This window comes from Babylonia areolata, chromosome 2 (genome assembly GCF_041734735.1).
Source record: "Babylonia areolata isolate BAREFJ2019XMU chromosome 2, ASM4173473v1, whole genome shotgun sequence".
NCBI lineage: Eukaryota > Metazoa > Mollusca > Gastropoda > Neogastropoda > Buccinidae > Babylonia > Babylonia areolata.
Window position 1 is genome coordinate 49558124 of NC_134877.1, and position 26733 is coordinate 49584856.

The 26733-nt window shown below is 40.7% G+C and overlaps 1 protein-coding gene across 7 annotated transcripts in view; it reads left to right on the forward strand.

Annotated features, from left to right (window-relative positions):
- The window catches only part of LOC143302174 (rap guanine nucleotide exchange factor 4-like), a 213202-nt gene extending 187025 nt beyond the window's left edge, over nt 1–26177 (forward strand). For 6 of the 7 annotated variants that reach the window (XM_076616725.1, XM_076616750.1, XM_076616717.1 and 3 more), the window contains 14 exons: nt 24–102; nt 4331–4484; nt 5208–5302; nt 8183–8331; nt 9091–9237; nt 10112–10209; nt 11295–11420; nt 12056–12234; nt 13252–13342; nt 13621–13759; nt 15537–15601; nt 16415–16469; nt 16648–16702; nt 17391–26177. In XM_076616725.1, the coding sequence (XP_076472840.1) occupies nt 24–102; nt 4331–4484; nt 5208–5302; nt 8183–8331; nt 9091–9237; nt 10112–10209; nt 11295–11420; nt 12056–12234; nt 13252–13342; nt 13621–13759; nt 15537–15601; nt 16415–16469; nt 16648–16702; nt 17391–17463 (1505 nt within the window). In that variant the 3' untranslated portion in view covers nt 17464–26177. The remainder of the gene's footprint in view (nt 1–23; nt 103–4330; nt 4485–5207; nt 5303–8182; nt 8332–9090; nt 9238–10111; nt 10210–11294; nt 11421–12055; nt 12235–13251; nt 13343–13620; nt 13760–15536; nt 15602–16414; nt 16470–16647; nt 16703–17390) is intronic. The other variant, XM_076616757.1, reaches the window with a different exon arrangement.
- The last annotated feature ends 556 nt before the right edge of the window (nt 26178–26733 follow it).

Sequence of the window (26733 nt, forward strand, 5' to 3'; positions counted from 1 at the left end):
TTACAAGGACTGGTGTGTTTCAGACACGTTTCTCCAAGACTTCCTGCTGACATACATCATCTTCATGAACGACGAATCTTTGTGTGACGCCATCAGCAACCAATATCCTTTTGGCCCTTTTAGTAATGTTTACTCCCCTTTATTTTCTTTTGGATGTATTTATTTATTTATACATTTATCTATTAACATTTTCATTACTTTCTTTATATGTATTTCTTATATTTATTTAATCTACGTTGCATGCTGAATTTGTTTAATATGTATGTGTGTGTGAGAGAGAGGGAGAGAGAGAGAGAGAGAGAGAGAGATTATAGTGTTAAACGTGGGAGCATGATCAAATTTTAGGTTTTGGCATGAATGTAATGCATAATTGTTATGTTTTATATATCGCGTTTTTTTTTTTTTTATCAACAAACGTGTTTGGGGAAAAAAAATCTCTCTTTTTTCTTTTCTTTTTTATAAGATAATTAAGTAGCCACACATCTTAAATTGTCTCTTGCCGTCATCATCGTCATGAGTGTCGTTTTTATTGAAGTTTCTTCTCCTCCACAACGTCATCGTTTTCTTCATCATCGTCGTCGTCGTTGTTGTTGAAACGTTTTATCCTCCAGCGTCGTTCGTGGTTGTAAGGCCTGTCGTTGAATGATTATAACCTCGTCCTTATCGCCATGGCTGTCGTCACCATCGTGATGGTGATGATTACCATTGTGAGAGAAACGGTGTTAACATAGCAAATCGTTGTTGTTGCCCTTGTTTTGATCTGATGAAGGTTGAATTTAAGTTCTCAGGTTTCGTTACAAAGAAACTATATTGGATTAAGTGGTAAATAAGGAAGTATAGTAGATTGGAAAAAAAAACAAAAAACCGAACAGGCACTCTTAACACCCTACCCTAAATCCGCGTACACCCATTTTGTGTAATATACGTCCGCGTCTGCACCACCTCCATTTAATTTCCTCCTCCTCCTTCTCTTCCTCCTCCTTCTCCTTCTCTTCCTCCTCCTTCTCTTCTCGTTGGCGCATGCTCACATGCACATACACGCATACATATACATATAAATGTGTGCGCGTACATACACATAGACACAGAGACAGTCAGACAGACAGAAACACACACACACACACACACACACACACACACACACACACACACACACACACACACACACACACACACACTTTACAAACATATCACACATGCACACAAACACATACAGACAGGTATATATGCACGCATGCCCTAATTCCATGCTCGGAATCACACACACACACACGCGCGCGCGCGCGCGCGCGCGTACACAAGCCCGCGCGCTTTGACAAACGCATGCACGCGTACGTGCAAACCCCGTCCCCCAACCTCACACCTGAAGATTTCTATCACACGCGTGCACGCGCACGTGTGTGTGTGTGTGTGTGTGTGTGTGTGTGTGTGTGTGGTTTATGCTCAGCCACAATTTCAGAACAAAAAAGCAGCTTGTGGCCGAACGATTTATGGAGTCAGTTTGGAATGAGCCCCAGGTTTGAGGGAAACATTTGAATGAATGGTCGTCATGGGATTCGCCCTTAAAACCTCAGTTTTTTTTATGGTGGTTGCTTTAGCTTTGTTTTATACTTGTGTGTGCGCGCGCGTGTGTGTGTGTCTCTGTGTGTGTGTTTCTTTTTTATACCTTTGTTTTACGAATCAAAGGTCTTTGTTTATACGTGTTTGTTGTTGATGTTTTAGCTTGTGAGAGGCAAGTTGTTTTTGCGATTTTTGTTCCTTTCGGTTGTTGTTTTTTGGTTGTTGTTTTTTTTGGGGGGTGGGGGGGGTCGTTGAGGGGAGGGTTGTTTGTTTTTTTGTTCTTTTTTTTTTGGAGGGGTCTTATGTTTGCTTTTTTTTTTCATTCACAAAATTACATCCAACGGAACACATGCGCGCGTTCGCGTACACGCGCGCGCATGCTCGCACACACATACATATAGACACACTCGTACACGCACGCGTACATACATATACACTTATCCGTACACACGTACACACACACGCGCGCACAAACACATACACGCACACACGGACGGACGCATATGTTCATGCATGCATAAATACACACATATTTCCTTGCTCGCACACATACATACATACATACATACATACACACATGCATACGTGTATATGCAAGCACATCCCCACATGCTTGTGCGCACTCACACAAGCACGCTAGCACAGACACATAGACACACACCCAAACGCGCGCGCGCTAAGAAGAAGAGGTAGAAGCATTGATTTATAAAGAACTAAAATCCAAACCGCAGCTATAAACTTACACTCAGCCTTTTGGCACCTTCAGGATTCTTTCCTCAGCCACTTTGTGAATGCATTTCATTTCATTTTTATTATATTTTTATTTGCCAATAACTTGCCTCAGTGGTATTGCACTCTCGCGATTGCTCATTGTCCGGTGAAATCTGATCAAGAAAAATGAACTGTTACTATACACGCTTGATGTCACTGAGAAAAAGAATCGTGTGCAGACTGTGTGCTTTTCGTTTTCCGTGTTAGCTTGTAGACCGTTCAGATATGTGCGCTCATAGTACAGGGTCCTTAAAAAGTTGAGGGCCACTTTGGAACTTGTTTTTTTTTTTCCAGTGGTGAAATGAAATCGATTTTTTTGCAAACAGCGGTACATGCAGCCAATGTTGTGAGCACCCCTCTTGATCAGAGGTGCTGTCTTGCTTGTGCATTTCCGTTTTCCACAATTGAAATAAAAAACCAACACAACTATCGTTCATAAACTACTGAATAACTGTAAATGTTTGGCTCAAACGTCGATTTTTCAAACGCATTTTTCAAGCTGTTCATAGGGCACCTGTGCCTGAAACAGTGCTTTCAGTGAGAGGCGCCATACCAGTGGTAGACCACATGCAGCCTGCAGAATTTAAATCATCTCTCTGTGTTTTAACATTAATTTTTATGAAAATGTAACTGCTTTTACTAAGTGCTCCTTAACCTTTTGTGAAGAATGTATTTCGTAAAATCGCGCGATAGTTTGTTGGTATAATTGTGCCTGATTGTTTGTTGGTATACTGATATTTAGATCCTTGTTTAGTAAAATTGTCTGATAGTTTGTTGGTATGATATATGTCGTCGTTTCTCCCATTCTTTCTCGCCTTGACTACTGTAACTCTCTGTTGTCTTGTTTGCCTGCTTCATCCATTCAGTCCCATCAGCGCATACAAAACTCCGCTGCCCGACTCGTCCTCAGAAAGAAAAGATCTGAGCACATCACTCCTCTTTTGCAATATTTCCACTTGCTCCCTGTCTCACACAGAATAAAGTACAAGATCAGCACTCTATGTTATAAATGTATTCACAAATCTGCCCCTTCCTATCTCTGTGGCTGCCTTCAGTTTTGTCTTCAGTTTCTCCAGTTTTAGAGTTATGCATGCGTGTGAATCACTGGTGCGAATGTGCTTTGATTTGTCTCTGCACAAGATTCAGCGCAATATAAATATCATTATTATTATTATTATTATCTGAGATACTTGTTGTTGTTGGTTTGTTTGGGTTTTTTTTTGGGGGGGGTTCTAACAATTTGCCTGTTTTTGCTTCCTTTTCTGTTTCTTTGCTTGTGCATTGTCTTTGAAATATATTTTACTTGAGTCATCACAAGAATAACTTAGATTTTTTTTTCATTTTTTATGTGTTTGTTGTTAATGCCCCCTTAAGGTCACGTATTGTAAGAGTGAAATTTAACGACATATTTGCTGATGCCCTTAAGGTCACGTATTGTAAGAGTGAAGTTAACGACATATTGGCTGATGCCCTTAAGGTCACGTATTGTAAGAGTGAAGTTTAACGACATATTGGCTGATGCCCTTAAGTTCACGTATTGTAAGAGTGAAGTTTAACGACATATTGGCTGATGCCCCCATAAGTTCACGTATTGTAAGAGTGAAGTTTAACGACATACTGGCTGATCCCCTGAAGGTTACGTATTGTAAGAGTGAACTTTAACGGCATATTGGCTGATGCCCCCATAAGTTCACGTATTGTAAGAGTGAACTTTAACGGCATATTGGCTGATGCCCCCATAAGTTCACGTATTGTAAGAGTGAACTTTAACGGCATATTGGGGCATCATAAGTTCACGTATTGTAAGAGTGGAGTTTAACGACATATTGGCTGATGCCCCCATAAGTTCACGTATTGTAAGAGTGAAGTTTAACGACATATTGGCTGATGCCCTTAAGTTCACGTATTGTAAGAGTGAAGTTTAACGACATATTGGCTGATGCCTCAAATAGTTCACGGATGAAGAAGTCTTGGTTGAATTTTCCCTGACGGTCGCCACTTATCACGCCAAATCGAGCAACGAAAGCAGCGACAAGGACGCAGTGGACTTCATGCTGACACACAAGAAGGGTGTGGTCCACTTCGTGCTGGAGTGGTTCAGTTCGGCCGGGGAGTACTTCCTCGACAGTCACACCATCACCGGCTTCTTGAGAGTGAGCTCTCTCTATTCCTCTCTGTCTCTCTGTCTGTCTCTCTGTCTGTCTGTTTCTGTCTCTGTCTCTGTCTCTGTCTCTCTCTCTCTCTCTCTCTCTTTCTCTGGGCGATGCCAAAATAACAACAATAACAAAAAAGCTGCTTCTTCTTCTTCTTCCTCCTCCTCCTCCTCGTTCTTCTTCTTCTCCTCCTCCTCTTCCTCCTCCTCTTCTTCTTCTTCTTCTTCTTCTCCTCCTTCTTATTCCTCATCTTCTCAGCCCGCACACCTTGACTCCACTTTGAGGGATGTGAGAGTTGATGGCGGGAGGAGGAAGGGGACATAGTGGGGGAGTGGGTGGGTTTGTTCTGTGTGTGTGAGTGAGAAAACGAAACTAAACGAGAAAGTGTGTGTGTGTGAGAGAGAGAGAGTGAGAGAGAGAGAGAATGTGCGTGTGTGTGGGTGTGTGTGTGTGCTGATTAATGATTGGAAAGGATTGTGCGTGTTTGGGGGGCCAGCATGTGTCTGCTGATTTTTCATTTTCGTGTAATAGTTTCCTGTCAGAAAGCAAGTGTTTTTCGCGACAGACTGATCACACTGAAAATACACTTTAATCCACACTTTGTCACGGAGTTTTTGTATGCGAATCTTATAATTCTGCACGCTTTTTACCATTCATTTTTCTGACGACTTAAGTTTATGTGGTCCTATTTTTTTTCTTTCTTCCTTTTCTTTGTTGTGTCAGAAACTGATCACGTCTGTGGAAGAAGATATGCACCTGTACCCTCTGCTGTCTGTGGAACACAACCTGCTGAGCAACATCCATACCTCAGGGAAAAGGTAATCAGTAGGAGTGTGTGTGTGTGTGTGTGTGTGTGTGTAAGTGTGTGTGAGTCGGTGTCGGTGTGTGAGTCTGTGTGTGTGTGTGTGTGTGTGTGTGTGTGTGTGTGTGTCCCTGCGTGTGTGTGTCTATGTGTGAGTGAACGTGTGTGTGTGTGAGTCGGTGTCGGTGTGTGAGTCTGTGTGTGTGTTTGTGTGTGTGTGTGTGTGAGTCTATGTGTGTGTGTGCGTGTGTGTGTCTGCGTGCGTGCATGTGTGTGTATGTTTGTGTGTGTCGGTGTATGTATATATATGTGTGTATGTGTGTGTGTGTGTGTGTGTGTGAGTGTGACACCAGTATCTCTGCAGTGCAAGTTCCCCCAAATAAATCACTCCTTGCCCCTTGCCCTTTTGCTCATGAACGCCTCTCTCTCTCTCTCTCTCTCTCTCTCTCTCTCTCTCTCTCTCTCTCTCCCACACCCGCCTGACCCCCCCCCTCTCTCTCTCTCTATTTCTCTCTCGATGCAGGCATGTCTTGTCCATAATAGAGTCAGTTTTCTCTGTCTCAGGCAGACTAAGATGCTCACAGAGAGAGAGTGAGAGAGAGAGAGAGCAGATAATGTTTTCGCCGCAGCATCCTTAATATTGTTCACACTCGATCCGTATAAAGTTGAACGTGGCAGAGTGCAGACCAAACCGGATCAGTGCCACTTGTCAGATCAAAGCAGACTTCGTTCCACGCCCAGCAATGGAAAGCGGTGGAAAAATCAAGTGAACTGCCCCCCTCAAGTGCTGACCTGGGTCATTCCCTTCCTGTGTGAAAAGAATCATTCGCCTTGAATAATGCCCTGACATCTTGTTGCCAGCATGTAAAAGACTGGAGAGGTTGAATAATGCCATGACATCTTGTTTGACAGCCCTGAAAAGACTGGAGTGGTTGAATAATGCCCTAACGTCTTGTTGCCAGTGTAGAAAAGATCGGAGTGGTTGAATAATGCCCTGACCTCTTGTTGCCAGTGTAGAAAATATTGGAGTGGTTGAATAATACCTTGACTTGTTTCCAGCCCTGAAAAGACTGGAGTGGTTGAATAATGTCCTGACCTCTTGTTGCCAGTGTAGAAAAGACTGGAGTGGTTGAATAATGTCCTGACTTGCCAGTGTAGAAAAGACTGGAGTGGTTGAATAATGTCCTGACTTGCCAGTGTAGAAAAGACTGGAGTGGTTGAATAATGTCCTGACTTGCCAGTGTAGAAAAGACTGGAGTGGTTGAAAAGACTGGAGTGGTTGAATAATGTCCTGACTTGCCAGTGTAGAAAAGACTGGAGTGGTTGAATAATGTCCTGACTTGCCAGTGTAGAAAAGACTGGAGTGGTTGAATAATGTCCTGACTTGCCAGTGTGGAAAAGACTGGAGTGGTTGAATAATGCCCTGACCTCTTGTTGTCAGTGTAGAAAAGACTGGAGTGGTTGAATAATGCCCTGACTTGCCAGCCCGGAAAAGACTGGAGTGGTTGAATAATGCCCTGACCTTTTGTTGCCAGTGTAGAAAAGATCGGAGTGGTTGAATAATGCCCTAACCTCTTGTTGCCAGTGTAGAAAACATTAGAATGGTTGCATTTTATCCTGACATATTGTTGCCGACCTGGAAAAAACTGATTGGGTGTTGGAAGCTTGTGTAATACAACAGCGACATGGTTTAGGTGAATGATAATATGTGTTATTTGATATGAATTATGGCGCAGATCTCATATCATCATCTTAAATGAACAGATTATAAATAATAAATGAATTATGGCGTAAACGTCCAATATAGTGGGAACTCTAAATGCCTCACATGTAACGCGATGCACGCACAATCGTTGATTAATTACTTTCAACAGCCCATGATGACACGAGAAAAATATCATATACATCAACACAAAGATAAGCTCGACAAGTACACAAAAAGCATGAAATACTCCTTAAACACACACACACACACACACACACACACACACACACACACACACACACACACACACACACATACACACACACACACACACATACATATATATATATATATATATATATATATATATATATATATATATATATATACACGTACACTACATGGAATCTTCTTCGGAGGAATCAGTTGAACAACAGAAAAGGAAAAACATATTTCTGTCCATTCTTTCTTTCTTCCATTAGTTCTTCCATTTTTCATTTTTCTTCCTTCTTTCCTTCCATCTTTCTCTCTCTCTCTCTCCTCTCTCTCTCTCTCTCTCTCTCTCTCTCTCTCTCCTCTCTCTCTCTCTCTCTCTCTCTCTCTCTCTCTCATTGCCTTATTTTTTGCTTCGTATTTATTACTATTTCTTTATTTGTGTATCCATTGATTGCTTGCTCTTTCCTTCTTTTCATTCTTTCTATTTCCCCCCTTTTTTTGTCCATTTTTGGTTCTTTCTTTCTTCCCTCCTTCTCCCCTCTCCCCCTGTCTATTCTCTGTCATTCTGTGTAGATGCATTATTTTATTTAGATAATGATAATAATCTCTCATTCTGTGTATATGTGTTATTTCTGTAAATGACAATAATGATAATCTGTTATTCTGTGTGTAGGTGTTATTTCTATGAATGATAATAATGATAATAATCTGTCATTCTGTGTATATCTATTATTTCTTTAAATGATGATGATGGTGATAATTGTTATTATTATTATTGGTAGTAGTATTCGTAGTAGGTAGTAGTAGTAGTAGTAGTAGTGTAGGTATATTGAACACGGCAGCTGAGCATGTTTTACATTGAAAGCCACTGTGTAAAAAAATAATTTAGAAAATATAAAATTAAGAGAAAAAATAGAGAGAGAAATTATTTTATCTGCATATTTATGATTTATTTCTTTAATTATTTATCCATAGACTGGTTGCTTGCTTTGCCAGCACTCCGTCGCCTAGCCGGTCGTCGAAAAAGAAGGTGACCCACTCTCTGATTCTGAACCGAAAGTCGTCCGTCAAGTCTTCCCAGGGCTGCGATTCCAAAAAACGGCCCATCAAAGCCAAAGACGAAAGTGAGATTTTAGGGGGCTTTGGATTATTTTTGTTGGTTTTCTCTGTGTGTGTGTGTGTGTGTGTGTGTGTGTGTGTGTGTGTGTGTGTGTGTGTGTGTGTGTGTGTGTGTGTGTGTGTTTTCTGATACAAACGCATGTGTGTATGTCGTGTGTGTGTGTGTGTGTGTGTGTGTGTGTGTGTGTGTGTACACACGCATACGATCAAGGTGGGCTCATATACTCGTACATGCACTAGTGCATCCACCCCCTCCCTCTCTCTCTCTCTCCCTCTCTCTCTGCCTCCCCCTCTCTCTCTCACTCCCTCCCTCTCTCTCTCTCTCTTTATTTTTTTTATCTGTTCCCTTCCTTTCTCTGTCTTCTTTTTTCTCTCCATCCCATCTCCTCTCTCTGACTCTCCCTCCACCGTATCTCTCTCACTCTCGGTCATCTTTCTCTGTCTACCCCTCAAACCCCCCCCCCCCCCCCCCCGCCCCCCCCCCCCCCGCCCCCTCTGTCTCTCTCTCTCTCTCTCTTATTTTGTTTGCTTTCGAATGCTGGATGGAAACAAAAAAAACATGTATGCTTAATCTATTACCATCAGAAAATAAAAATCATTCATTCATTCATTCATTCATTCAATCATTCTTCGTCCCCTAATCCTCCATTCCTCCCACCTTCTTTCCCTTTCTCTCCTGTCTTCTTTATTTTCTGGGGTGGGGGGGGGGGGGTTAATTATTTTTCAACAACAACAACAAAAGTTTGGTATTGTGTGTGTCACAGACATCTTCAAAGTGTACTGCGCGGATCACACGTACAGCACGCTCCGTCTCCCCATGGACTCCACTGTGGCCGAGATCATCGCTTCGGCACGGGACAAACTGTGCCTGGGAGATGACCCCCGACTGTGCGAGGTCAAGTCCAATGGAGGTGAGGGGTTACCGTTAGACTTGGTTAGTAGAGGGTCTGTGTGTGAAGGGTCTGTGTGTGTGTGTGTCTGTCTGGCGCTGTTGTTGTCATGTCTGTCTTTGCCTGTGGGTATTCCTTTCGTTTTGTTTGTCTGCCTGTCTGTCTCTCTTCCAATCTTCCTTCTCTCTCTCCCTCCCTCTATCTGTCTATCTCTCTATCTATCTATCTGTTTAGCTGTCTGTCTGTTTATCTAATTTGTTTTTGTTATGTGTGTTTGTGTTGTAGCTGATATTTATACATGCATTGACATTTTTGTATGAAAATTTGGAAATTTCCTTTTTTACAATGGTATGGTTTGTTTTATTGCTTATTATTTGTTAATGATGATGATGATAATAATGATAAGAATAATAATAATAATATATTGTACGTATATGGCGCTAACTCCCCATATTGTGGGCTCTAAGCGCCTCACATGAGATAATACATATACAATAGTGTATACCACAAAACGAGCACATGAGGACATAGAAGTGGAAAAAACATCTATAAACACAAATACAATGCTGAAAATTGCAGATATGAGTAATCACAGGAAAAAAGGCACAAAACACACCCCCTACACACACACACACACAAAGACACACACACGCACGCACGCACACACACACACACACACACACACACACACACACACACACACACACACACACACACGCACGCACGCACACACGCACGCACACACACACACACACACACACACACACACACACACACACACACACACACACACACTGTGTCTGTGTCTGTGCGTGTGATTATGATGTGTGTATGTATGTGTGTGTGCGTGTGTGTGAGCGTGTGTGTGTGTGTGTGTGTGTGTGTGTGTTGACAGAGCGCGTGATGTTCAACAATGAGGACGTGGGGGTGACGACCAGCCTCAGTCTGAACGGCCGTCTGTTCATCACTCCTATCGAACACCTGGACGCCCTGGTCAGTCAGTCATCGATTAATTGATTGACAAACTGATTGACCGATTGCATTAGTATTACCCCATCCCCTGACCACTTGAGCATGGACTGGTTGGCGGATTGATTAATTGATTTAATCGACTGATTGATTGTTTGATTGGATATAACCCCATCCCCAGGCCACTGCATCATGCATTGGTTAGATGATTGATTGATTGATTGAACATTACCCCCAACCTCTGACCACTTCATCATGGATTGGTAAGCTGATTGATTGATTGAACATTACCCCCAAAACCTGATCACTTCATCATGGATTGGTTTGCTGATTGATTGATTGAACATTACCCCCAAAACCTGATCACTTCATCATGGATTGGTTTGCTGATTGATTGATTGATTGATTGATTGGCAGAACATTACCCCATCCCCTGACAACTGTATCATGGGTTGGTAATCTGATTGAATGAATGAATGATTGATTGATTGATTGTTTGATTGAACTGTACCATGGATTGGTAATCTGATTGATTGACTGATTGATTGATTGAATGAAATGTATCATGGATTGGTAATCTGATTGATTGACTGAATGAACTGTATCATGGATTGGTAGTCTGATTGATTGACTGACTGACTGACTGACTGACTGATTGATTGATTGATTGATTGATTGATTGGTCTATCGATCAATCGATCGATAGACTAATCATTTCTTTGATTTAGTATTACCGTATCCCCTGACTGTAACTCTTAATCGATTCATTGATTTAGTATTACCGTATCCCCTGACTGTAACTCTAACAACATTTTGTTTGCTTTATGGGGAAGTCTTTGAACATCCAGTTGTGTTCAATGATCTAATGAATTGGTTGAAACTGATTGACTGTTTGATTGATTGATTGGCTAGTTTTATATACGTTCCCTGTCTGTTGGTCGCATGTTGTGTGTGTGTGTGTGTGTGTGTGTGCGTGTGTGTATGTGTTTGTGCGTGTGTATGTATGTGTTTGTGTGTGTCAAAGTGTGTGTGTGTGTGTGCGTGTGTCAATGTGTGTGTGTGTGTGTGTGTATGTTTGTGTGTGTGTGTGTGTGTGTGTGTGTGCACAGACTCCCCTCCCAGAGCAGGAAGGGCCGGCCACGGGCACGGGCAACACGCTGGAGATGCTGTCCACCAAGGAGCTGGCCTTCCAGATGACCCTGTACGACTGGGAGCTCTTCACCTGTATACATGAGGTGTGGCCCCTCTTCTGTGTGTGTGTGGGGGGGGGGGTATCTGTGTGTGTGTAGGTGTAGGTGTGTATGTGTAGGTGTGTATCTGTGTCCCTGTGTGTCTGCGCATGTGTGTGCCTGTGTAGTGGTATTTGTGTGTATTTGTGTGTGTGTGTGTGTGTGTGTGTCTGTCTGTGTATTTACCCTTTTTTGTAAAGCACCTAGAGCCCTTTTTAGAGAACAGGCGCTGTGTTGATTCACATCATCATCATCATCATTAGTATTATGATTATGATTATTATCATCATCATCATTACTAACAGTAGTAGTTGAAGTAGAAGTAGTAGTAGTAGTAGTAGTAGTAGTAGTAGTAGTAGTAAAGCGCCTGGACCCCTTTTTAGAGAATAGGCGTTGTGTAAATTCACATCATCATCATTATTAGTATTCGTATTACAATTATGGTTATCATCATCATCATCATCTGTAATAGTAGTAGTAGTAGGCTATACCTAATTGTAGTAGTAGTAAAGCGCCTGGAGCCCTTTTCAAAGAATAGGCGCTGTGTTAATTCGCATCATCATTAGTTGTAGTAGTAGTAGTAGTAATTGTAGTAGTAGTAGCGGTAGTATCATCATCATTATTATGATGCCTGCTTTCAGTACGAGCTGATCTACCACGTGTTCGGAGCGGCCAAGTTCGGGCGAATCACGGCCAACCTGGACCTGTTCCTGCGCCGCTTCAACGAGGTGCAGTACTGGGTGGTGACAGAGATGCTGCTCGTCGCCAACGTCAGCAAGCGCGTGCAGCTCCTGCGTAAATTCATCAAGCTTGCGTCACAGTAGGTTTTATGACGCACGTCATCGGGTGGGAAAAGCTGTGGAATGATTTGTGTGTGTGTGTGTTTGTTTGTTTTGTTTTGTTTGTTTTTTTGTTGTTGTTGTTGGCGGGGGGGGGGGGGGTGTCTGCGGGGGGGCGGGGGCGGACAATTTTAGAGAGAGGATTGGGGGACTTTTCTTGCATGACTAGGTTTGATTCTGAAACTACTTGTAGCTCCCTTTTTTTTTCCTACGGGTTTAATCAAGTTGTTTAAAAAGGAAGGAGAAGGGTAGTTGTATGTAAGTTAGCCTTTACTGCCCTCCCAACCCCTCCCCCGTTTCCATTACAAACTTAACGGAGGTAAGCGTCGGGGAATTGTAGGTATACTTCAACAGAGTTGATTCTGACTGGAGCGAAATTTACGCCTGGGTGTCATTTCAAGCTAGCCTATAATGATTTGATTTCATATGGATACTTACATAGCGCCTGTCCTCGGTCAGAGACCAGGCTCTAAGCGCTTTGACCTCTTTATCCATTACGTGGAGGGTCAGTGGGAGGAGGGGGGATAGAATCCAACTAAGGGGCAGGGTGTCAGTTCTGACATGTTGCAGTTTAGCCAGTTTTAACCTGGGATAGAACTGAATGGGGGTACGAACAAGTTGTTACATCGGTTTGGATGGTGGGGGATGATCCTATACATGGTTGTCATGTACAGACACCATCCACCTCGCTGTCTTGTGATTTTTTTTTTTTTTTTTTTTTTTTTTTTTTTTTTTTAGCCATATCAGTACTTTTGGATAGTTAACGGGCCGGGCTGCAGAAAGCGATCTTAGCAACGCAAAGTTTTTGGTATCGCTGAAACAGTGTCTGCTTAGCATTAATGATATTTTCTAAAGTCTATGTTAGTGCCATAGATTGAAGAGCATTTTTCATGCTATGCAAACACAGCAGTGTTATGATCACTCATGCAATCCACTGCAGGTTTACTGTGCAATGAACAAAATCGTATGGTCATGATGTCCTGTTTTCTCTCTTGCAGCTGCAAGGATTTCCAGAACCTGCACTCGTTCTTTGCCATCGTGATGGGGCTCAGTAACATTGCTGTCAGTCGTCTGTCACAGACCTGGGAGGTAGGTGTGTTTTTATAGATGTGCGTGTGTGTGTGTGTGTGTGTGTGTGTGCAGAGAAAAATCTGTATTTTTGCGTACGGGCTAAAGGCTTGTGTGTCTGTGTGTGAGAGAGTACAGCGAAAGGAAGAGGCCACTACTCCACATGTCTTTTGTGTGTGTGTGTGTGTGTGTGTGTACACACATATATATATATATATGTTCATATATGTAAATGTATATATATAGAAAGAGATAATATAGAGAGAGAGAACATTATACATGTGTGGTTTTGAAACCAGAAACTGCCGGGCAAACTGCGCAAGCTGTTCGAGGAGTTCGAGACCATCATGGACCCTTCCCGGAACCATCGGGTGTACAGGCTGACAGTGGCCAAGATGACCCCGCCCATCATACCCTTCATGCCCCTCCTCATGAAGGGTAGGTTAACTCCTCTACTACGTCTTGGCCACAACAGATTTCTCTGTAGATTTTGGCCTGCTCTCCCCTGGGAGAGCTCGTTGCTGCAATTCAGTTCCACCCATTGGGTTGTTTTTTTCTCTCTCGTGTTTTTTTTTTTCTCTGTCCCAAGTTTATTTGTTTTGCTGCCAAAGTCGATTTATCTACAGAATTTTGCCAGGGACAACCCTTCTTTGTAGTAAATGTTCTGAGCTGTGGAGCTGGATTTTTTTTGTTTTTTTTTTTTTTGTTGTTTTTTTTTGTTTCAATTACTTGCTCAAGTGATCGGGATGTTTCCAGGGTTATTTGAAGAAATTTGCATTTAATGTTCTTTTTTCAACAAGTCGACGTTTCATGTTTTTTTGTGGGGGGTTATTTTTTGTTTGTTTTTTTGTTGTTTTTGATTTTTTTTGCTTGTTTTATTCTGTTTTTGTATTGTACCAGTTTCTCTGTTTGCATGCCTGGTGTATGTGTGTGTGTGTGTGTGTGCACGCGCGCGCGCGCACGTGCGCTTGCATAAGTGCTTCATGTGTATGCATTTGTTTGTGTGTGTGCGCACGTATGTGCGTGTGTGTCCATGTCTGTATTTGTCACTGTGTGTGCATGTGTAATGATTTATGTAGGTGTTGATTGCCTGTTTGGTCAGTCTGTTGATTCCATGGGCGGAAGTACTTCAGTATTTACAGATTTCGGTATTAGCATTTGGTCAATTTTTCAAGTTTTTTTTCTCTTTATTTTACTTTGTTTTGATGTCATGTCTGTAAGTCTGATGGGGGGAATACTTCCGTATTATTCGGATTTCCGTTTGGCGTTCAAGTGTTATTGTTTTTTCGATACTTTTTCAATTTTTTTTTCCTCTTTTCTTTTTTTTTTTTTTTTTTTTTTTGTATCAAGACACACACTGCCTGTCTGGTTGATTCCAAGGATGGGAGTTCTGCATTATACTGATTTTTTTTTTTACTTTTTACTTTTTTCGGTAATAAAACATGAACTATAATGGTTCAGCTAAGCGGCTCCTGTTTCTCGTTACTGTACTTTGTTTTGATATCAAACATGAACGTTTGTGATTCATTTGAGTGGCCCGTGTTTCTCTTTATTTGGTATTGTTTTGGGTATTAAAACATGCACTTTGTGGTTCAGCCAAGCTTCAGTATTGCAAAAATCGGTCACTCCTACTCATGTCAAGCCTGTAGGCTCGTTTAGCTGGCTGGCTGTTAATAGATTGAAGGGAATGTCTGTCCATTTGTGGTTCTAGGTTGTTTTCTTTGTCTGTTTGTTTCGTTTTGTTTTGGGATTTTTTGCTGGTTTTTGTGGGGGGGGGGGGTTGTTTTGTTTTTTTTGTTTTTAGTTTGTTTTTTCTTTCTTTTCTTTTCTTTTTTTTTTTTGGTGTGTGTTCTTGTGCGTAGCATCTAAGTGCCCTCACTATCTTTCTTCGACAAATATCACTGATAGTGAAAAGACGCTAAGCTAAGCTCTCTCTCTCTCTCTCTCTCTCTCTCTCTCTCTCTCTCTCTCTCTCTCTCTCTCGCTGGCTCGCTCGCTCGCTTCCTCTCTCTCTCTCTCTGGTTTTATCTCTGCTGTTAAGGCTCGATGTAAAAAAAATGTTTATAAAAATTGTAGTCATGCTTGTTCTACTTCCCATATAAAAAAGAATTATAATTAGTTCTTTGTTCGTTCTTGTGCTCTCCCTCTCTGTTTCAAATATGCACAATTTTGTTTTGCCCCCTCTATAACACATTTATCTGTCTTTCATTTGCAGACATGACGTTTACACATGAGGGCAACAAGACCTACTTCGACAATCTGGTGAACTTTGAAAAGATGGTGAGTTAGGATTGCATTCCCAGTGTTCACACAAACTTTCAAGACAGTCTGTCGCCGTTCTCCATGTGTGTGTGTGTGTGTGTATGTGTGTCTGTCTGTCTCTTAGTGTGTCTGTCTGTCTGTGAGTAATCAATCATGTCATTTTGATTTCCGTTGTCATCTCGTGTTCCATGCCTCTCTTTCGTCTTCTCCCCCTCTTTTACATCTTTTTTTTTTCCTTCGCTCTTCTCCCCTGCTTCTCTTTCCTTGTCGTCCTTCTTTCTTCATTTTTCTGTAGTAAAACGTATTTAAGAATTATTATAACTTTGAAATTACTGTAGTAAGTGCAGTTTGATAGTACTATGGTCAGAGAGTATACACATACATGAGATGGTTTTATCTTTACGTTTTTCGTGATATTCCATGGTTGTCTTTGAATGTGTATGTGTGCATTTTGAGAAACGAGCATAGGGAATAGAGTGTGTGTTAGTGATATGTTTGTTTTCAATACAAAGCGTTGTTAACACAGTTCATTTATTACCTGTTTTTCGTGTTTGTTACATTATTTAGTTCAATGGTTTATGAACCTCCATACCCCAAAAGAGTGAAATGAAATTAATTCTTGATTCTTTTGATACAGATCAATGCATGCAACAGTGTGTGATACAGTTCCTTCTTTTATCATTTAAGATGATTCATTTTGGCTGTTATAAGTGAATATACTGTGTCGTTCCATAGTTTTTGTGGATGTGTTGAATTTTTATACTGTGTGTTGTGATGCGTGCCGTGAGGTGTTGGGTTGTTCCTATATGAAATGAATGTTTTCTGTTTCAGCACATGATTGCCCAGACCTTGAAAACAGTGGGGTATTGTCGCAATCAGTGCCTCCGTAAGTTCTGTCTGTTAGTTTGTTTGTCTCACACACGCGCACACACACACACACACACACACACACACACACACACACACACACACACACACACACACACACACACACACACACATTCGCTCAGTATCTTTGAGAAATCAGTATATAACCATTAATTTTATCTACATCTGTGTTCCAGAGCTGGAACTTCCTGCCACAGTGAAAACATCTGCTGAAACCAAGAGCTATATCAGGTACAGCCTTCTTAATAAACTTGTTAGGTTTTCATTCGTGGGAAGGAGTGGGAGATGGGCAGAAGGGAACAGGTATTTCTCTCCCCTCTTTTTTTTTTACCCTCCCATCACTTTACACATTCTCTCATTTTCTCTCACCACCACCATTCATCTCACCACCACCATTCGTCTCACCACCACTATTCATCTCACCACTACCATTCATCTCACCATTCATCTCACCACCACCATTCATCTCACCACCACCACCATTCATCTCACCAACACACTTAATTTTCACCTGTCCGCTTCACTTCATTGCCGCTCTACATCTCACCTGTATCTTTCAATTTTTTTTTTCAAATGAAGATTTAACAGTTGCATATTGACCCATTGATCATAAGTTCAGCAACTGATAACAAAACCATGAAAGTGGGAGACAATGAAAGAAGAGAAGACAGAACGGCTGAGAGGAGTATAGAAGATATATATATATATATATATATATATATATATATATATATATATATATATATATATATATATATATCTGGAGAAGATGGGAAAAAGAAGCAGACGTGATTTGTTTCTGATAATTGCTGTGCTCTGCTTTTTTTTTAAATCACTTACCTTAGATGATATTGTATTTTTGTCATGTACATTGTGTAAGGTTTCTTATTGCGTGTTTTTGATGTGGGTTTTTTTTCAGGAATTTGCAAGTAATCGACAGCCAGAGGATCCTGACTCAACTGTCACACAAAATCGAGCCCAGGAAGCCCTGAGTCGGCTGTACACATACTGTGCTCTGCCTCACACAGGGATCCCCACGGAAATCCTGCTTCCTTTGAGGCGGGGGGGGGGGGGAGCAATTTACTTTTTATCACAATGACCTATCCACAAAACTGTGAATGTCAAAGATTTAATACTATTTTATATATTTTTGTTTTGGGGTTTGTTTTTTGTTTGTTTGTTTGTTTGTTTAAACTTGTTAATTTATCTGTGAAGGTATTGTTTCATTGAGGGTGGGGGGAGAGAAGGTCAAGAACATCTCCAGAAGTCTGCTACATGTGAAACCTAAAAGTGATTGAGTGTTTCGTTGACTGATCAAGTTTTGTTGGGTTTTTTTTTAAGATAATGTTTCCAGATACTGTTTCCTGAAACAACTTTATCAAATGATCTGGCACACTGCAGTACAATTGATCTACATTTGAACTGTGTCCTCGGTAGCAAAACTGATTCCAGGAAATAATGGTGTCTTTTTATCAACAACACACAAAAGGAACAAAATCACAAGAAATCTCCCACGTTGTGTATTTTCAAGGCCGTGAATCGTGGATTTTGAGACAGTTCCTGTTACACAAAGGGATGCCAAACCCACACACATTAAAATTTCAATTTTCGTTCCATTACTCTCAAGGTAGAGATGACACAAGACACTGATTAACTCCATGCGATAAATTCCAAATTGGGATGTTCTTTGCTTGTGACTATGAAGTTCGTATGATATGGTATGGTACCCTCTTATTTTTGTGCGTTTTGTGAGAGTGATTTTCCAAACACCTCTGAGTTTGATTCTTGTTGTTTTCTTTTAATATCGTGTGTTTCTCATAGATGAGCAGATTTTGTGTGATCCAAAGCAGTGAGGACGTCGATGCAGTTAGGCGAGGTTTTTTGCATGTTTTTATTTTGGTTTTGTTTTTAATGGATACAATTGTTGAATTGTTCTGTGCTTGAATTCTGAGACCTGTTGGGGGAATTTGCACAGTTCCGGTGCGTTGGTTCCAGTCTTGCACCTGTTTGTGATGGCTGTGAATTGACTTTGAGGCTACAAACAGTCTTGGCTTGATGGATGGTGAGCAGTGAACTTCTGTGTTAACATGGCTGTGGTCATTCTGGGTGCTTGTTGCTGGTGTTGGCCGACGCTTCTGGGGCACTGCTGAACTCTGCGTGTGTGTGTGTGTGTGTGAGCGTGCGTACGTGTGTGCATGCGTTCTTGTGTGTGTATACTGGGAAATGTGTGTATGTTTGGTGTTCTTTTGCGGTCTTGTTGTTGTTTGTGTGGGGGATTTTTTGATGTGTTGTTGTTCTTTTGTGTTTGTTTTCCAACAAGATATCGTTTCTGTCACCGCCCACCACTCTCTCTCTCTCTCTCTCTCTCTCTCTCGTCATTTTTGTATTATTTTTTAAATCAATTCATTGAAAATTTGCTTGTCATGTATGTCCCCTAGACATTCGTTGATTATTCTTGATAATGGCCATAATCAAACAGACTTTAAGTTTTATTTTTTGTTTACAAAAATCGAAGAAGAAAAGTTGTATTTTATATAGCATGGGGTATCAGAAAGGACATCTTTCCACATGTAGTAACTGTGTTCAGAACCTGAATGTTTTTAATGTTTATTTGAATGAAGGGTTAAGTCACATTGTTTCGTGTTCACATAAGAGCATTGGTAGAGTGCGATGAGTTCATGAAGAAGGGGCAATATAGTTAATTCATTGAACAAAAAATCAAAATCAAACAGCAACTAACAGCTTGAGGACAGCTTTGGATACTGTTGAGTTTTAGGTGTTGGTTTGTTTGTTGTTGTTTTTTTTAAGATTTTTCATCATTTGGCTGGGACTTCTTTTCAGAACCTATTGTGACTTTAATTTTTGGTTCCAAGTTACTTCCAGGATTAGTTCTGACTTTTGGTTGTCTGGAAGTTTTTGCCAGACTTTGTTGATGATGTTTAGTTTGCTGGGGATATGTCCAGCTTTAGTATTTGTGACTTTTTCTGTGGGCAGAGAATTGATGTCAGACTTAGTTGCGACTTTTGGTTGGCTGAGAGTTTCTGTCAGGTTTTGATTTTGACTTTCGATTGGCTGAGAATTTCTCTCTGATTTTAATTGTGACTTTTGATTGGTTGAGAATTTCTGTCAGAGTATTTGTGACTGGCTGAGATTTTCTTTCAAACGTATGCTGTGGATTGCTGATTGGTTGGAATTTTTTTTTATTAGACTAAAGGTGTGTTTTTCCATTTGGCCAGAATCTGTGCTTGTGCTTTTTAACTGTATTTGTGTCTTGTGTTTAGCGGGAATTTGGGGGATTTGTTTGTTTCTTTATTTTTGTTTATCAAATTTCAGTTGTGGGGTTTTGTTTGGTAGACGCGCGCATGTGTGTGTGTGTGTGTGTGTGTGTGTGTGTGTGTGTGTGTGTGTGTGTGTGTGTGTGTTTCAGATGTTGATTCTGACCTCCGTTATTCAGAGTATAATGTGGCAGGCAGTTCTGTTTCGTTTCTCGCTTGTAACCCATAATAATGCTTGGCCAAATGCTGTTGATGCATTGCCGAGCTATGACTTTTGTTATGTTTCATTGATAGTTTTCTTCACGACTTTACTAACATTTCAAATTGTGCATGCTAGGTTATGGCCTGTGGTAACTGTGTGGTTTTATTGGTTGATACGTTATGTGATGCAGCAGATGTTATTGATCAACCCAATTTTGACTTGCATTAATTTAGCCTGTTTTTTCTTCTGATATGGTTATTGCGCCGCGTAGTTGAGAAAACACAGGTTGACTCAGCGTGGGTTGTAGCGTTGCCTTAGTTCGGCATGGCCCGTGTTATCTGAAATGTTACCCATGTTTTTGTTTTTTAAAATCAGCATTTAAAAGTGTTGGAACGGTAAACAGTCGACATAACTATTTTAGATAAAACTTCCCTCCACCCTTCCAAAAATCTCACTCGTGAGCGAGACCTTTAGAAGAAATAAGGGGGAGAGAGGGAGAGACTTTATTTCCACACCCAATACTAACTTGAAATGTCATAATAGTAAGGTTAGCACACATTCAATTGGAAGCTTCAGAAGTCCACATAGAACTGTCAGTGTCTGACCGCCATAAAACCACAGACTGAAGGAGGCCCTGCTGATTCCTTTCTGTGGTGTTTGATAGTGTCTGTTCCTATTCACCTTATCCAGGCCGCCTCACTGACGACAGAACTTTCAATGGGTCTGAGTAAATGAGTACAGATCTTGTCACTATAGCCCTCCAGCGACAGCTCTAGATTTTTGTCCATCTGAATCTGTTTGGGTTTGATATATATATATATATATATATATATATATATATATACGTATACAAAATAAAAGTTTATTTACACTGATATAAAGAGTTTTAAAGAATAGACTGTAAAATTTTCAGGTGTTTGTACTTGTCATGGATATGTCGTTTGTAATTCTGTACTCGTTCATCTGTGTATCAATAGGTCAACAATCATGGGAGACAATTGTAGTCAGTCATTTTGTTGTTTTAACCAATTCAGAAATGGTTATGCATTACTACAAACTTTGCGTTATGGTCAGAGGTGGAATTCAACAGTGTGGCTATTGACTATGTTGAAATTCTACAATAGATATCACAAGTAGCGATCAACTTCAACCCCATTCAGCTGACAAGGAAAGCGAGAAAACTTGCCACTTCCATCACTTTTCAACGAGGAGCACACTTAAGTATTATGTATTGTCTGATGATTTGTCAGTTAAAGGCTGTGCTTTTTAACCATGAAATTATCTGTTAGTTGCAAATTTATCGGGTGAATAATGTGTTTTTAATTTTGTACCGGTTGTCAAGTTATTTTATCCGTTCATTTGTTGAATCAGTCCACCGCTAGGTCTTTTTGTTTTTTGCTTTTTTGTTGGGTTTTTTGGTTGTTTGTTGTTGTTTTTTGTTTTTGGACGGGCTGCAGTGGGGATAATCTTAAACTCACTATGTTTGGATAAACAAACTTTCATTCTGACTAATGTGCGTACCTGCGCGCACGTTTGTGTGTGCGTGCGTGTGTTTGTGTGTGTGCGCACGCGTACGTGTGTGTGCGTGCGTGCGTGCGTTTATGTCATGGCCTAATGATTTGTATTCTGCCAAAATGAGTCACATTGTGACCAGTGCATTCCAGAGGAATGGTGTGCACCAGACAGTGGTGTTTCACATCCTACTCCGCTCCGTTGATGCAGCAGCAGCAGTAGCGATAGAAGCAGCAGCAGAAGTAGTAGCATGATTGATAGTGCTCATTGTAGGGGTAGCAGTAGGTACATAGCTGTAGTGGTTACATCAGGTAATAGATAGCTTGACCCTTTTTAACTTTTCCTTTTGATCACCCTTGCCAGAAAAAAGAAAAAAAAATGTGTGTGCGTTGGGGGAGGACGGGGGAGTGGATAAAGGGGGCGAAGGGAGGGGGTTTAGTCTGAACTATTTTTTTCTTCACACAAATAACAATACAAACCCTTCGTTAGTTCGTTGCATTCTTCTTCTTTTTCAACGTCCACTCGAGAACAATTTTGATGACTGTTGTTTGGATCCATCGTGGTCGATAGATCTGAGTTCGTGTGCGGAGAATTTTATCAGTGGTCTGTCTGCACATTTATTCACTAACCTGCTACACAACAAATGTGCCAGTCTCTATGAAGAACTAAAAGAAAAAGCTCGAAAAATGGTCGATTTTATATTCACAAAGTGTTTTCGTTTCGTTTCTTTTATTTCTTTTTAATCGTTTGACTTGCTCATTGTGGTCGAATTTCTTTTCTTAAAAATCGAAAAATAGTCGGTTTTTGTTGTTGCTGGTGTTGTTGTTGTTGTTGTTGTCTTCTGAGAAAAGTGCTGTTGTTGTTTTTTCGCAGTGTATCTCAATGTTATTCAGTATGGTCGAACTTACTTTCCTTTTTTTCATAATTATTCTTCCATTTCCTGTTAATACTGGACAAAAGAAAATTTGAGTTTCTATGCTGTTAAATCTGTGTCATCGAGTCCATGTGTTTGCATTATTTTATACTTCTTTTTTTTAATTATTCTTTCGTTTTCTGTTAATACTGGACATAAGAACTTTTGGGTTTCAGTGCTGTTAAATCCGTCTGTTGCCATCGAGTCCATGTGTAGAGCATGAGGAAAGACATTCGCATTCGTCCGCAAGACTGATGAAAAGTTGTTCCATCTCCATCTTTCCAGATCCCAGCCACATACCGCTTCATGTACGTTCTGTTATATCCTAACCCCACAGAACAGCGGCCCATGTAAACCAGTGTACAGGAAGTTGTCGTCAGGCCACCCTCCCGTTGAGGTGGTGTCAAGTTAACCATGGTCGCCGGCTACGTCGCTTTTTGCTTGTCTTGGAAGTTTCTTAACGTTTCGTTTTTACCATTAAGCTTCATTTTATTCAAGCTGTTTTGGAGTGTGTACTGTTCCATTTGCGCCTCTGCTTAATCTAAGTGATGCATGAATATGTGATCCGTGTTTAAAGCCCATACTGACAAAGAATTTCAAGTCATCACTCCATAGACCGTGCACGACGGTCAATGCGCTGATAAAGTCTGGCAAAACTACACCATTTGAATCAATTCTGTAAGTGCTTTGTGAATCCAAGCTACACGAAGTTCATGTGTTTGGTTTGAATCAATGCTTTGCAAATGTTTGTTTATGCCGTGCTGGTGCGTGCTTATCTGTCTTCCCAGGGTAATTCGTTCTACATGCGGAGGCTACAGAAACGAAAAGTAGGACTATTCATATGTGTACACGATGCGAGAAGCAGATTTTCTAATCCACGAAATGGGTATTTCAGTTTTTCTTGACGTAAATAGTCTTCAGTGATGCAGGAGCATTTCGCACACGCAGGCTCAAACTGTTCTTTTGTACATGTGCACACGCACTCAGGTACGCACACGTTCGAGCACACACACACAATTATAAAAAATAATTAAGAAAAGTTACTTTTGTTTCATCCGCTAGTTGAACCGTTGCTGATATACTATCTCGAATAACTGCTGTTCCATCTTTGCACCAGGACGTATCGATATTCAGTGTTACCGTGGCACGGAAGAATAACCCCATTTTGTTCAACTCCTGGATGTTGATGCATTCCAAGTCTGTTGGATTTTTTAAATCCAACATATTCAAACTGTTTACTATTATATTGTTATGAAATCATGAACCGTCAAAGAAAAAGTCCAGCACGCCCTTATCATTTAGTAACTACTATTATTCAGGTAAAAATCAAGGTACTTTTGTTAACTTGCTCTTTGTTATTGTATTTAAGGGGCAAAACAAACGAGTTTCTTTTACTTGCATTATTGTTGTTGTTGTTGTTTTTTTTAAGTGCGGTTCAAATATGCGTCCTATATTTGTTATTGTGTGAGTTACAGTTTTCCTCAACGGGTGTTATTAGTTGTTATCATATCTGAAGCTTTGCTGTGGATATTTCTTGTTGACTTACTGTTTGTCCACTGATGATTCATTGTCTGCCAGCATCCAATTGTTGATCAAACGTTCGGGTATGGTTCTAATCTGCTCAGTGACGCATACTGTTGATGACTCGATTGTTGTTCTGCACAATTATTAATTATTGCACCTTCCATCTGAGTGTTCATGCTTTGGTGTCGGGTGCTCAATCGGTACTCCCACGCGCGCTTTTGTGTACGCATATGTGTTACTTGCGTACGGGACGTGTGTATGTGTGCGTGCGTGCGTGCGTGCGCGCGCGCGCGTTTGTTTGTGTGTGTGTGTGCGCGTGCGTGTGTGTGTGTGTGTGTGTGTGTGTGTGTGTGTGTATGCAAGTTCCCGTGTTATGTGGGTATGATTGTGCGTGAGCGCGCGCATTCGAAAGAGACTATTTGACTGTTTTAGTTCTTAGTTTTGCTTCTATCCAGAGCATTCCTGTTTAATAGATGAAGCCTTTTCCCTTCTTTTTTTTTACGGCGAATGTACAGGTTTTAACCCTTGCTGTAAACATACATGTATTCTTCATCAGGGACAGTTTGACTGTCCAATGTAAATCTGTGTTTTTCTCTGTTTATCAACTGTTACTGTAGTCAGTCATTGTCCACAGTGTAGTGTACTGAAAATATCTCTTTAAAAACAAATCATATCAGAGAAATCACCTGTTGTGCTTCCATTCCAACACAGTTTTTCTGTTTGTCTGTCTGTCTGTCTGTCTGTCTCTCTCACCCTCTCTCTCTCTCTCTCTCTCTCTCTATATATATATATATATATATATATATATATAATATGTCTTTTTCCCGTCCTTTCCTCTACCTCTCTCACTCTCGTTCCATCTTTCTCACTCCAGCTGTGTCGGGCGCGCTATGATAGGTCATCTGTTTATATAGATAACATATAAATTGAAACACTCGCGCCCGTATATTCAGACACGCACACGCGAACATATGCACAGATGAAGGGTGCGTAATAAGTTCGTTCACGATGACACGATTGTGTTGTTGTTTTATTGATGTTGTTGTCTAAATATAATGTGGGGAGGAGGGGCTGGTGGGGGGTGGGGGGGTGATAAAAGATCCTTCCCAAAACGCATGTTTTTATTCCATTTTTAGATTATTATATTTTCCATAGCATGTTTCACAGAACAGAAAACATGACTTTGTACGTGTAGTCACAAACTGCTGCTCTTGTATGTCTTTTATTTGTTTATCTTATAATTTGTTTTGTTGTTGTTGTTGTTTAATTAAATTCTTTTTCTCCGCGCAACATTTTTCCCTTCAGTTACCTTCACAGTTGAAGAGGATTTTTGATATATGGTAGTTTGTTTAGTTTAGGCATTTTTTAACCATCTTACATCCAATCATCTTCACACTTCATAAGCAACTGACTTAAACCAGTTGCCTGAACCGGTGAAAATATTAACATTCTTGCGATTCATGAGTAAAAATTGTTGTTCTTTTTTTTAATGTCAAGGTAGCAACGTGGCGTAAAAACATTCCGGGGCTTCCGGGGCATATTTAACAACAAAAATAATGTTAATACGGTGTAAAGGTTGTGCTCGACACAGCATCTTGATTCCAGTCTTCATCAAACGTAAAACAAGGACTGAAACCACAGGAAAAAGCATGAAACCTTTCAACAACAAAAAGTTATTCCATGTTGTTTTTGTTTTGATTATATATATAGATATATATTTTAATGGAACCATGTTGCTTAACTGCTTCTCTTTATTCCTACACTTTCCCCTTCAACCCCCCCCCCCCCCCCCCCCCCCTCTCTCTCTCTCTCTCTCTCTCTCTCTCTCTCTCTCTCTCTTCATTGTATGCTTGTGTATACATGCATCTCATTAGTCAACATAACCACGTCAATTGTCCAGGCCAAATCGAACTGTTAATCAGAATACAATGATTTTCTTCCGAAAACATATGGACTGTAAGGTCTCGATGTGTAAATGTGGACTGTACCTGTGTGTATAACGGGATGCTAGCCTACTGATTTTGCAGTGTACATCTCTTCGGTCTATAACTTTTGTGTAAGGCATACAAATCTCTCCTGAGAACACTCTGAGGGTGTTGGAGAGAAGTGCATTGTTGTACTGTCTTTCATTCTTCTATAGATCAGTCTGGTTGTGACCTGCGTTTGAACTTGGCGTATGCGTGTGAATCGTGGTACGTGTATATGAGGTGTTCGGTGATTTCATTGCGATTCTAACAGATTCTGATTTGATTTTTTAATAATAAAACAGTACGCTGGGGAGACATGGAATGAGTTATGATTGAGAGATTGGCGGGGTGTGTGGGTGTGTTGGTTGTTTGGTTGGTTGCCTGGCTGGTTGACTAATTCGTTTATTGACTGGAAGGGTGTTGGCTAGTTTTATGGCTTTCTGGTTCTGCATTTCTTTCTCGTATTTCGAGTATCGACTTTAAAAAAATAGATACGATACAAAGCGTGGTTTTGTGCATGGGTGCGGCTGCTTGTTTGCAGGCGTGCGTTCATGTACGCGCTGCGCACGCGAGAGAGAGAGAGAGAGAGCGTGTGTGTGTAAGTCGGCCAGCTATTGACAAACCTACTTAAAGTATGTACTGACGTTTTTGTTAACACTGATCCAAACATTTTAAAATTTGGGCTTTAAACAATTTCGTCACATGAAAAAGTGCGTTTATACCAATCACCTAAAGAAAAAGAAAACCTTTGGTGTTATTTTTTTACCTCACAGTATCACCTTGTCCTTCACAAAGATAGCTTCTTTTTTCTTTTCTGTTTTTTCCTCATCATCTACGCCGTTTCAGTTGCATGACTCCCAGGCAGCGCA